The sequence below is a fragment of the Rhincodon typus genome, chromosome 21 (genome assembly GCF_021869965.1).
Source record: "Rhincodon typus isolate 14 chromosome 21, sRhiTyp1.1, whole genome shotgun sequence".
Lineage (NCBI taxonomy): Eukaryota > Metazoa > Chordata > Chondrichthyes > Orectolobiformes > Rhincodontidae > Rhincodon > Rhincodon typus.
The window spans coordinates 12,352,971-12,367,116 of NC_063352.1; the positions used below are offsets into that span (position 1 = coordinate 12,352,971).

Here is a 14,146-nt window from a genome sequence, read left to right on the forward strand (position 1 = left end):
ACCACCACCCCCCCCACTCCAAAACCACCCAAAACGAGAAACAGACGGAATTGTAAGGAGCTGCTCCTCCACAGATTCAAGTCTCAGATGCTCATGGCTATTTCTCAACCACATCTATGCTGATAGTGAACCTACCAGCAGAAAAGAATTAACTTGTGACTGGAGGAGCACCCAGAAGGTTAAGTACTGTACTCACATTATAGAACTGGGGAGGGGAAAGAAGGACACTACATGTTGGGGAGGGGAAGGAAGGCTGCAAGGCTGATGGGAGGTGGGGGGAAGAAAAGAGAAGGCCACTGCAAGGTAAAAAGACAACTTCAAGCTTGGAGAGGAAGGTGGAGGCTAAGAGGTTCAGGGAGGTGCAGAGATGAAGGAAGCTGCAGGGGTTGGTGTTGAGGATAGGGATGAGAAGCAGAAGGAGCCTCGAAAAGGAATGAAAATAGTTTGAAACAAAAGAATACTCTAGCTAACTGAATTGGGGAGATTATGGCCTGGGAACATTATTACCAAATAACCTAGTCATCCAGGAAATGTTCTGGAGACCTGGGCTTAAAATCACTATGATAATTATTTATTTTTAAATTGATTTAGAATCTCTACCTTCAGTTCAGGAATTATTTATGGGGAAGTAATGTAGGGGGATCTATTGTAATGAACTCTGTCAATTGCTGAATTTAAGTCTGGGATTGGTATCCTGGGCTCCCCCAATCACTGGGATTTAAGTCGGGGTGGCATGAGAGCTCAGTAGTTAGCACTGTTGCCTCACAGGTTCAATTCCAGCCTTGGGTGACTGTGCAAACTCCACACATACTTTCTCTCCATGTCTGTGTGGGTTTCCATGGGAAATGCGCGGTTACAGGGATAGGGTGAGATGGTCTTCAGAGGGTCAGTGTGAAGCTGATGGGCTAAATTGCCTGTTTCCACACTTCAGGGATTCTATGATATTGGAGATGCAGTGAAAAGTGCAGTAAACGCCTGGTTTAAAAAAAAAACTCAGCCTTGTGTATATACAATGAAGTAGGTTAGCTGTGATCTCAAAAACATGCAGAAAGTGCCTTTAGTATACATGTACTTGTGTGCACGCGCATATTAAAACTTTTTGTTGCTAATTTATTCCCATCTTTTAGCAATTTAAATGATGTGTCTAGGAAATTCATATTTTCTTTAATGTTGTGGCTTAAGGTTTAAGGGAGGGTTGATAATGGAGGGTTGATAATTGAGGATATTAATTAATTCTTCTAATTCTGCTTCTGTGCAAGTCCAAATATTCCATACATCAACACAAATACAGACTGCATTGTTACTATGTGACTGCAGCACATAATTAACTAGTTAGTGAGAATGAAAAAGAAGTCCCTGGGAATCAAAATGTAGCCCTCAAAAATCAAAGTGGCAGTTCAGAAAATCTCTAGAAGAGCCAACGGGAAAAAACTTGAATCTCAGGGTAATCGAAGCATTTCTTAAGACAGATTTGCAATAGCATTAATCAATTATGATATATGCAACCCTTGCCCTTACAACCAGAGCTACCAGCAACCTACCTCTCTCTCATACATGGCATTTGGGTTATTATTTCAACATTTTTCATGAACTTACTGTATATTTTCAGTGTAGGTCTGTTATCATCTATAATCATCTTCTGCAAGTATTCAGCAGATGGTCTCTTAAACCACCCCCTGCTATTAGAAGCTTTGTGCACTACTTCAAAGAAAGCCACAATGCCTTCAAGCTAAGTGGGATGCTGAAATGATTAAATTGTAAGAACAGGGCCCTACTAACCAAATTTGCCAGTGCATTGGAGTCCCAAAGTACTTCACAGATGGGGCGCAATCTGCAGCTCTCTCATTGTGACAATTTTGATGGCTGACTGTATAAACCTATTCTACAGTACTCTGGCGATTAATATCTACAGAAGCTGAAAATGTACCAGTATTCAAAGTTAATGATGCATCTGAGCAAGAGGATTCATATTCAAACCATTATTTTTGGTTTTCAGTCCAACACATTTCTGCTTTTAATTGGAAAATGTGGCATAGTCTACAGAGGAACATTTTTCGCATACAACCATAAATTGCACCCTGACCTGAGAGAGAACTCATATCCAGTTATACATCTCCTGCTTCTTCTTTAGTTCAACAGACAAATTTGAAATTTCTCTGAATAAATGGAAGTACAGCCAGGAACTATCTGCATTTCATCATTGTGAGGTGTAGCACTTAAGAATATCTCTCCAAACTTGATTGGGCTCATCTCACATCAGAACATGATCTATTAAAAAAAATTCAATCAAATACTGACAATCAAGAAAATCCAAAATTATAAAGAATTGGAATGGGTACACTGAATCCAATAATCATTAAATTTCAATACTGCCTCCTGAAACAAAATAAATAAGACACAATTCATACTTTGGAAGACTGGGAGAATTGCTTCTAAAAGCTGTTTTGATGAAGTGCAATTGATTTTAGATGCCTAAGCAGACCAACAATATTAAAATTAAGGAATGTCTATGGCAGTAAGTATAAATGATAAATATACTTTAAGGGCAATTGTGTCTGTGTAGTTCTTCTGATGTGGTTGCTCATCTCTGCAGCATATGTTAGATAAATTTAGAACACGGAATTCATTTCCCCCGAAGGTGTGGCTGCCTATCAGAAGATTTACTCAAACATTAGCAAGGTGCTAGACTTTATCTAGCACTTAATTTTCAAAGTCAATATCATGCGCTAGAAGTTAACCAAGACCGAACAGTTTGCAGTGCAGTTCAGTTTTCATACTAACTCATTCCACTGCAACTCAAGTATTTTAGTACAATTTTCTCAATCCTTAGGTTTCTCACCTTATTTTAGATTTACAGTGGTGATTTTCATGCTGCTTAACGATCACCTAGTTCTTTAATTCTCTCCATGGGGCATTCAATACCGTAGTACTTTTTTACCGAGATGGAGGCGACACCATTAGCCTCCACCCTGCAATGTGAACCATTGCGGTCGTTGACTTGCTCGCCAAGTCAGTAAGTTTGTTTGCAAACATTTCATCACCATGCTAGTAACATCAGTGAAGCATTAGTGTTCTGTCCCACTTGCTATGTGTGTGTCTTGGTTTGTTGGGGTGGGTGGCATCATTTCAGGATTTGTTTCTTAGTGGTTGGTATATGGGGTTCGGTTCGGTTCTACATGTTTGTTAATGGAGTTCCGGTTGAGTGCCAGGTCTCCTGGAATTCTTTGCTTGGCTTGTCCTAGGATGCTACGTTGTCCCAGTCGAATTGGTATCTATCTTTGTCCATGTGAATTGAAATGAGTGATCGATAGTTGGTCATGTCTCTTGGTAGCTAGTTGATGTTCATGAATCCTGATTGCCAGTTTCCTTCCGGTTTGCCCTACGTAACATTTTTGGCAGTCTTTGCATGGTATCTTGTAAACAACATTGGATCTGTTAGTCGTGGTTGTCGGATCCTTTATTCTTGTCAGAAGCTGTCATAGTGTAGCTGTCTGTTTGTGGGAAACCATGAATCCTAGGGGCCAGAGTAATCTGGTGGTCATTTCAGATATGTCCTTAATGTATAGAAGGGTGACCAGTGTCCCCTGACATGTCGTGCCTTCCTGTTGCGGTCTATTGTGTAGGTATCGACGGATTACGCTTTTCAGGTAACGGTTGTTTCTGAAGACACTGGATCGGTGTTCTTCTTCGGCTTTGTGTAGCTCCAGGATGCGGCAGTGTGTTGTGGCTCACTTTAACAATGTTTTGATGCAGCTCTGTTTGTGGGTATTGGGATGATTGCTTTTGTAGTTGAGTACCCGATCCGTAAGGGTGGCCTTCCTGTGTACGCTGGTCTGAAGGTCACCGTTGGCCATACGTTTGGCCACTACATCCAAAAAGGTAAGTCTGTTGTTGTTCTCCTCTTCCCTGGTGAATTTTATGCCGGTGAAGATATTGTTTGAGTAGATGGGTTTCTTCCAGTTTAGCAAGTTTGATCATCAAAGGTGTCATCCACATAGCGGATCCATAGTTTTGTTTGGATGGTGGGAAGTGCTGAGCGTTCTAGTCTTTGCAATACGGTTTCTGCTATTAATCCTGATATCGGTGATCCCGTGGGTGTTCCGCTGATTTGTCCATATATCTTGCCGTTGGAGGTGAAGTGGGTTGTGAGGCACAGATCCACTCATTTAAGGGTGCCGTCTTTGGTGTTGGTGTTGCCGCGTGTCTGTGTCCCCGGTTTGTCTAGAAGTGAGGCTAGTGCCCCTTTAGCTAAGGGGATGTTTATGGAGGTAAAAAGTGCAGTCACGTCGAAGGACACCACGATCTCATTCTCGTGTATTCTGGTGTCCTTGACGATATTGAGGAATTCTTGGGCGGAGTGGATGGAGTGGTTTGAACCGTCTACTAGATGTTTCAGTCTCCTTTGTAGTTCTTTCGCTGGTCTGTACGTCTGCATACCTGACAGTGAGGCTGTGGTCTGAGGGGGAGCTCTGGCTTGTGAACCTTCGGGTGCCCATAAATGTGGGGTGTGTTTGATCCCTCTGGTTTCATTGTCTGGTAATCAAAATTTGCTCATTTCACCCGTTTTGTGTAGATTCCTCAGGGTGGTTATGATACGCTTTTCCAGTTGTGGTTATGGGCCTGTCGCCATCTGTTGGTAGGTGTTAGTATCTGCAGGTAAAGTGTTCACTTTCTCAATGTGCTGTGTTCTGTCCAGTAGGACAGTCATGTGCCCCTTTGTCCGCTGGTAAAAGGGCGGACAAAGGGCACATGACTGTCCTACTGAACAGAACACAGTACATTGAGAAAGTGAACATTTTACCTGCAGATACTGACATCTACCAACAGATGGCGACAGGCCCATAACCACAACTGGAAAAGCGTATCATAACCACCCTGAGGAATCTACACAAAACGGGTGAAATGAGCAAATTTTGATTACCAGACAATGAAACCAGAGGGATCAAACACACCCCACATTTATGGGCACCCGAAGGTTCACAAGCCAGAGCTCCCCCTCAGACCACAGCCTCACTGTCAGGTATGCAGACGTACAGACCAGCGAAAGAACTACAAAGGAGACTGAAACATCTAGTAGACGGTTCAAACCACTCCATCCACTCCGCCCAAGAATTCCTCAATATCGTCAAGGACACCAGAATACACGAGAATGAGATCGTGGTGTCCTTCGACGTGACTGCACTTTTTACCTCCATAAACATCCCCTTAGCTAAAGGGGCACTAGCCTCACTTCTAGACAAACCGGGGACACAGACACGCGGCAACACCAACACCAAAGACGGCATCCTTAAATGAGTGGATCTGTGCCTCACAACCCACTTCACCTCCAACGGCAAGATATATGGACAAATCAACGGAACACCCACGGGATCACCGATATCAGGATTAATAGCAGAAACCGTATTGCAAAGACTAGAACGCTCAGCACTTCCCACCATCCAAACAAAACTATGGATCCGCTATGTGGATGACACCTTTGTGATTATCAAACTTGCTAAACTGGAAGAAACCCATCTACTCAAATATCTTCACCGGCATAAAACTCGCCAGGGAAGAGGAGACCAACAACAGACTTACCTTTTTGGATGTAGTGGCCAAACGTATGGCCAACGGTGACCTCCAGACCAGCGTACACACGAAGGCCGCCCACACAGATCAGGTACTCAACTACAAAAGCAATCATCCCAATACCCACAAACAGAGCTGCATCAAAACATTGTTAAAGTGAGCCACAACACACTGCAGCATCCCGGAGCTACGCAAAGCCGAAGAAGAACACCGATACAGCGTCTTTAGAAACAACCGTTACCTGAAAAGCGTAGTCCGTCAATACCTACACAATAGACCGCAACAGGAAGGCACATGTCCAGAAACACTAGTCACCCTTCTATATATTAAGGACATATCTGAAATAGCCACCAGATTACTCAGGCCCCTAGGATTCATGGTGTCCCACAAACAGACAGCTACACTGTGACAGCTTCTGACGAGAATAAAGGATCCGACAACCACGACTAACAGATCCAACGTTATTTACTAGATACCATGCAAAGACTGCCAAAAACGTTACGTAGGGCAAACCAGAAGGAAACTGGCAATCAGGATTCACGATTATCAACTACCTACCAAGAGTCATGACTAACTATCAATCACTCATTTCAATTCACATGGACAAAGATAGATACCAATTCGACTGGGACAACATAGCCATCCGAGGACAAGCCAAGCAAAGACACGCATGAGAATTCCAGGAGACCTGGCCACTCAACCGGAATTCCATTAAAAAAACACGTAGAACTGAACCCCATATACCAACCACTAAGAAACAAATCCTGAAATGATGCCACTCACCCCAACAAACCAAGACACAAATAGCAAATGGGACAGAATACTGACGTTTCAGCAGAGGTGTACTGATGATGTTACCTAGCATGGTGATGAAATGTTTGAGAACAAATTTACCAGCTTGGCAACTAAGTCAACAACTGCATCAACAACCCAAGCTACAAATCTTCTCGGAAACCTTGAACGTGGACACTTGCCCAGATATTTGTCATTTATATAAATGCTTTAATGAGAATATAGAAGGCATGGTTAGTAAGTTTGCAGTTGATGCCAAAATTGGTGAAATAGTGGAAGGTTATCCAAGATTACTAAAGATATCTTAATCAAATGGGTCAATGGGCTAAGGAGTGGCAGATTAAGCTTTATCTTGATAAATCCAAGGTATTGCGTTTGGGTAAAACAAACAAGGGCAGGACTTATACAATTAAAAGTAGGGCCTTGGGTAGTGTTGTACAACAGAGAGACCTCGGGGTTCAGGTACATAATTCTTTGAAGTTTGCATCACATGTAGAGCGGGTGGTTAAGGTGGCGTTTAGCACGCTTGCCCTCATTGCTCAGACCTTTTGATTATAGGAGTTGGGTTGTCATGTCAAGGTTGTACTGGATGTTGGCCTCTTCTGGAGTACTGTGTCCAGGTCACGTCGCCCTATAATAGTTATTATTATTAAGCTGAAGTCAATAGGAATGAGGCTGAACACAGGCCCATGATTGCAGTCAAACCCAGCACAGATGAAGGTGGGGGGAGGGGTTGTTGTGGTTGCTGGACGTCAATCAAACCTGATCCGGGATATCACTGCAGGGGTTCACCGATATAGTGTCCTAAGCCAAACCACCTTTAGTTGCTTCCATGGCTTTCCCTCCATCAGAAAGTCACAAGTGGGGATATTTGCTGACAACTGCGAATGTTCAGCACCATTCTGACTCCTCAGATACTGAAGTAGTCTGTAGTCCGATTGTAGGAGGACCTGGACAACATTTAGGACCAGGCTTAGCAGCAAGGCATTATTATTGTTGAATTCCCTACTTGAGAGCAGTAGAATCCACCCAACTCTCCATAGCCTGGCTACTATCTATAAGGTACAGGTTAGGAGTGTTGCAGAATACTCCCCATTTGCCTGGATAAGTGTAACTCCAACAATACAAAGTTCAACATCATCCAGGATGAAGCATCCTGCTTGACTAACAGCAGATCCAAAACATTCACTCCATCACTGATGCTCAATAGCAATGGTGTATACCACCTACGAAATGCACTGTATAATTTCACCAATATTTCTTAGACAGTACATTCCACGGCTGTGACCACTACCGCATTGAAGATCAAGGACATTAGGTAAATTAGAACATCACCACCTGACTGTTCCTTTCCAACCCACTTACTACCCTGTCCTGGAACTACATTGCTTTCCTTCAGGTGTTGCTGGGTCAAAGTTTTGGAGCTCCCTCACTAAAACTATTTGGGGTTCAAGAAGTCAGCTCACCACTTCCCTCTCAAGGGAAACCAGGGATGGACATTAAAATACTTCTTCAGCCAGTAACACACTCATCCCATGGATAAATTATAAAAATCATCCCAACTAGGCTCAGTATCCCACACTTAAAAATTCAATACTAAAATGCTTCAACTAAATTACAGACTCTTTTAACACTAGCTATCATAGATTACATTAAATGACCAGCATATGCAATGTAACAGTCAAGAGACCATGATTAAACATCATTTATTTCTAGCTGAATTAAAACTAACATGAACATATTAAATGCTCACATTAATCAAAGTCAGAAGTCATATGACACCAAGCTATATTCCCAGTTACTTCACCTGACAAAGCAGCAGCGCTCAGAGCTTGTGATTTCAAATAAACCTGTAGGACTATAACCTGGTATCGTGTGACTTCTCACTTTGTCCACCCCAGTCCAATCCCAGTACCTCCACATCATGGCACATAAATCAAGCATTTTACGGTGCCAGTAGAATAATCTTTGAACTAAGCAAAGGCTAGTTACTTCTGATTGTTCATGCAGTTCTGTTCCAAGAAAGTACATTAACCAAAGAAAACAGCAGTTTCAGATTAAACAAAGCAAATTTGAAACCAGATATCATCCACATCAAATAAAGACTGAAACTGTTCTAAAACTTTTAAAAGACAAGTCTATTACAAGAAACACAATTTTAATGTGAAAATAAATAACGTATTGTAATTTTTTTTAAGAGCCAAAAATCTAATTGCTTATTTTCATGCCATTGAAAGAAGTAACTCCACTATATTTTTATACTATACATCAAGTTACAATATTTAAAAAAAATAGGATTTCCTTGAAAAGCTCAGGTGGGTCTGGCAGCATCTGTGAAGAGCAATCAGAGTTCAAGTTCAGTGACCCTTCTTCAGAACAGTTTTGAGAAATGCTCATCCAAACCGAAACGTTAACTTAAAAAGGCACACTGGATCTTTGGATTTAATAATAGAGGCATAGTGAACTGAAGTATGTTAAGCATACATCAATCATAGTCAATCATTAGCTAGAATATTATCATTAATTCGGGGCACCATACTTCAAGGAGGATGATAAAGCTGCAGAGTGGCACAAAATAAATATACCAGCATTATACCAGGAATAAAGGATTCCAGTTATGTGGACAGACTAGAGAGGTTGGGACTGTTTTCCTGAGAACAAAGGAAGAAAGAGGAGATGGAGGTGTCCAAACAGTTTCCAGTAGCAGAAGGGTCAGGAATCAAGAATCAAGGTGGAGAGATTTAAGTTAATTGGCAAAGAACCAGAGGCTACACAAGCTAACAAAAATATTATTCAACCAGTACTCACATGATCTGAAATGAGGTGGATGCAGATTCAAAAATTACTTTTAATGGAGAGTTGGATAAATACTTAAAAGAGAGATTTGATGGACTGTGGGAAAGAGCAGGGGACTGAGACTGATCGAATAGTTCTTTCAAAGAATTGATATAGGCCACTGAGTCAAATGCCATCCTTCATTAAAGTTCAAGATATATGAACAACAAATTTTAAATTTTTTTTCAGTGCAACAAACCTAAATGAAACTGCAAACTTGATACTGGTTTCTGATCAGCCCAAGGCAAAATATGATCAACTTCTCTTTACATGTAGCCTTGAACAAAACCAGAATCTCAAAACCACTTTAACTGACTACAATTAAGTCATTTTTGAGAAATTCTTCTTGTATGGTAAAATGGCTGTGCGACCTCTGACTCAAGTGGCAGTGCAACAGACCAACTAAGAGCCATCAATCTCCTACTAACAGATAACAATCAGACAACCTGATGTTGCATATATCTACACAGTTCATCCCACTACATGTCAATGTCTACCAAAATTTCCAACATTTAAATATGAACCTGGATTCCTTATTGAGAGACAATGCAAGTTTAAGAGGGTTGGCAATCAGTGTCGAGCTCCTTAAATCTTTCACCTTCGTTCCATGTAAAAAAAAGATCCGACTTGCTGTACGTGCTTGATACCAACTACTCTAAAGTAAACTGGAATTAAGTTTACACCCATCTTGCTAAAATAAAGTCCAAACAAGCTTTCTCTGGCTGGTCAGATATTTCACCAAGTTAAAACACTACAATATGCAACTTAAAGTTAGTTTTATTATTGCTGGATTGGGTCCATTACATTCAATCCAAATCTTAAAACTAGGAGCTAATGGCACCACAGAGAGAGAGGAGTTGACTGAAGACAATCTAAACAAAACAACACTTTGGTCCAAAACAGAACACTATAGCAAATACAGTACCACAGTCAACAGCTCACTATAAATGCTGACTTAAAGTGGCTAAAACAACAATGAATAAAATAATTTATCTTCGTGTGTGCAGACAAGGGACAAAACTGTTGTCAATGATTTTACTAAAAACTGAGAATGGAGAGAAACTGAGAACTGACAATTAGGCTTTACATACAATCCAAAAACAAGTACAGCACTGCAATCTTTTATTCTCCTGTGAGTTGCCTTGTGGAATTAGTATTTGTAAATGGAAGGAGAATGAGAAGATCAACTTTTTAAACTACCATTTATATGTTTCATTGGGACATAACAAGTCACATAAAGCAAATTATATTTAAAATAAACTGGAATAAATTACAATTTCATTGACCAAGTCAACTTTGTATTGTTGTATGCGGAATGAGTTGCTGAAACAAAAGGTGCAATACAGATGTCCAGGTTGGATACCTCTATAATATTCAACGTGAATCAAAGGGATCAGTTCAAATGATTACTCTCAGCAACTCAAAACCCTCATAATTCATCTGTAAAGCCACCTCAGTTTTTAAAATTTTATATATATTTTCTCCCTATGTATAGTTTCTCAACTGGAAAAAGGGAGAAAAAATAATTTAGTCCACATTCATTTCTAATCCCCCGAAGAAAAATAAAGATTCATTTTACCACATTACATTTTACAAATCAAGTACTTTGGTTATTTTCCACAGTTTCAAAATATAAAAAACAATTGCTATTAAAATTCTGCCACATGCAGATACTTACACACTACTATCTGTCAGTGACATGGTATCGGCATCACTTGACATACTCTGCTGCTCACTGTCATTAGCGCTCGTTGCTGGTGCCAAAGCATACCCTGTGTTGACATAGTAAGGGTTCACAGGTTCCCGCCATGACCCATGTCTGGATAACAGAAAAAAAATTATGCAAAATCATGCTAAAATTAATTATGACTTATTCATCTTAGAAAACTAAATATCACTATTTAATCTGGACTCAAAATTCAAATCAATGCCATGGGTGTATATATCATTGTTAAAAGATCTGGTTATTTTTGCAGTTTGAAAAAAAAAAAATCACAACATTCACGAGTTCTAAAAACATAGCAGACAAAGCAAGTTAACAAACTTAATCTTTTGCTGTAATTGAGGTCCAATCATGACTTCAGATTTTCAAATCATTAAAAATAAACTAATGTGCCGCATGTATATCAGATACTGTGAAGAGTCCACAACTGCCATAATCCAGCTTTTGACAATCTAGTTCAAGTATATTTCCAGTATATTTCTTGAGACAGAGATATCACAACATGTATACCCTTTCAAACTGCACTGGCATAGATGCTGTAGCATTTGTTCTTGCCAATCAAAAACCAGAAAGTACTATTGTAGAATCAATGTTAGCAGAATCTATGAGGCCTCAAAAACAAACATTGTAGCAGAAAGTTAAATTTTTGAAATAATTCAACTTGGTAAAGAATTAAGAAAATTATCCCATGCCTTAGGGAGCCTTGCTTATATTACATCAATGGGACTAGTAAACCATGTAAGCACACTGTAAAAAGCTGCAAGTTGAAAAATCAAGCTTTCACAGAGAATGCTGATCCAAAGTTAAAATCTTCTACTCAGGATATTATGAACAATAGATTTTCCGTATTTAACCACATTCTTATCGCCACACTTTAGAAAAAAAATGATGGTTCTTGAGAGGGTGTAGAGACAGGTTTTACCAGAATGGCTCCAAGTTGCAGTGGGTTGTGAGGGAAGAGTTATAAGACTAGGCTAGAAAGGTTGGCTTGTTATCCTTGGAGAAAAAGGAGACTGAAGGGAGACTTGGTAGAGTTGTACAAGATTAAGTCAGACTTAGGAAAATAGACAAGAAAGAAAAAGACTATTACCTGATGGTACAAGGCATACAGGTCACAGATTTAAGATTCTGGACAAGCAGTACAGTGGGGACAAGACTGGACGAACATGTTTATGCAGTGAATGCTAATAGCTTGAAGTTCACATACCATGATGGCAATGGAAGTAAAAAAAAAAATCATTCATGCCTAAAGGAAACTGGATGGACTCAAAGGAAATAAACTTGTAAGGCTATGGGATTGCGCAGAGGGAGTGGAACTAATTGGATTGTTCTGTGAGGAACTGGCGTGGACCTCGTGGTTTGAGTGGCCTCCTTTTGTGCCATAAAGTTCTCTCTATGACTGTGACGTAAAGCCTTATTTGAAGTTTTTGCTAAAAAAAAAAAGAAATTGCAAATTGTTTGGCTGGCTAGTCTTCTAGATCATCCACACCAATAAATCTAAAGGATAATTCTTAATATAACCGAATCCATTGAGGAAAGTTGTTTGAGGTGGAATAAATTTGTGCATCAGCTGAAGGACTTTTTTTTGTTTCATTATGATCAGGCCAAACACTGGAAAATTACAGTGAGTGTATGTAGAAAGTATGCAATGGCATAACTATTTAGTTTTAAGTCAAGAAGTACATCATGATTCTGCCTCTGTGCTCTGCATCTGTCTTTGCTTGACGGGTCAATGTACAAGAGACATGCTAAAGCAGAATGCTGAGGACTTGCTTGGCTTTGTCCAACAATTTGGTATTGCCTGAAATCTTCAATATGATAGCAGCAAAGGCTCCTGTCTCCAGAACAGTGCATGAGATTTGGCACGTGAATGGCAAAGTATGCGCTCGTGTGATTAGCTCCTGGTCCATTTGCCTCATACGGACATGAATCATCCGCTTAGAGATAGAGTCGAAGTACAAGTATTTTGCTACACTTAGCAAACAGAGTAGTATAAACATGCCAATATTTGCAGGTTGTGGGCAGTTGGGGGGGGGGGGGGGAAGGGGTAAAAAGCAGAGTGATGAGGAGGGGCAGCACAACGTGTTCACAGAACTGCAGAAACTTGCTGTCATGTACATGCTTTCCAAGTATACTATAAACCCAAAGCATCTGCATTAGCAAAACTTTTGCAGATTTGGACATCCTCTTAAAAAAAAATGCAAAAAACTGGCTCCCACAGATATGAACAATACAGAAATACTTCAAATAAACTAACTTATTCTGAACCTTAAAAACATATTTTATCTGTGCTCCAAAAGGATTCTACTGATTACAAGAAGTCACAAGATGATTAGGACACCAATTCAATTTTAGTAGTTTTATATTAGTCATATCATGAATTTCACAACTATTTTCACTGGATAGCAGCGTGTCCTGGACATGAAGAGAAGATGCCATAGAATGGTAGGACTGAGATCGATAATGATCCGGATAATAGTGCCTCTCCAAGACAATATTGCTAAGCCTAAAGTTAAGCACTTTTTGACCACAGGGAAACATTTAAAAGATGACACGCCCAACTCCTTAGAGCTCAGGGCTAGTTGCATGTATTGAAAATCAGTAAGCGACTAGCGAATAATTGTGCAGTCATGAAAGCCTCTATGCACCAAAAAAAAATGGGGAGAGCCAACAAGGTCTGTACCCTCCTTTCCTACAATCTTTTGTCTCCAACTCTCCTTTGAAGACCAACTCCTTGTCTTGCCATTTCTCTGTTTCTAGCTCTTCTCTTCCGTCATTTTACATCACAATAAAACTTTAAAGAATCGATTACTTTTAAGGATTTAATCATTCTTCAAACAAAATAAAAAATTGGCCGTCAGTACAATAGCAGGAGAAATGTGGTTGGGCCCACTAAAGCAGTATGGGGGTGAAAGACAGAATGTTTCAGCTCCTTAAAGATCGCCAGGCTTCATGACGGAAAGAAAAACTGATCCCTGATGGTGACTAGAGAACAATATAATCCAGTTCTTCATTTCCAGCGACTTTGTGCAGCTGGAAGGTGCTGAATTTGCTTTGTGCACATAAGAAAGGGAGCTTGCTGGCTGCAGATGGCCTTTTAGCCACATCTTGAAAATCACCGCAATGGAGGCATCAACTGCCATACTAATGTATGACCAAAGCAGATGAGAGAGAAAAACAAAATAATAATAATAATAATAATAATAATAATAATAATAATAATAATAA

General features: G+C 40.1%; 1 protein-coding gene across 3 annotated transcripts in view; it reads right to left on the bottom strand.

Annotated features, from left to right (window-relative positions):
- The window catches only part of axin1 (axin 1), a 115,456-nt gene that overhangs the window by 49,298 nt on the left and 52,012 nt on the right, over positions 1-14,146 (bottom strand). For all 3 annotated transcript variants that reach the window (XM_048609546.1, XM_048609547.1, XM_048609545.1), the window contains one exon: positions 10,874-11,014. In XM_048609546.1, coding sequence (XP_048465503.1) covers positions 10,874-11,014 — 141 coding nt within the window. The remainder of the gene's footprint in view (positions 1-10,873; positions 11,015-14,146) is intronic.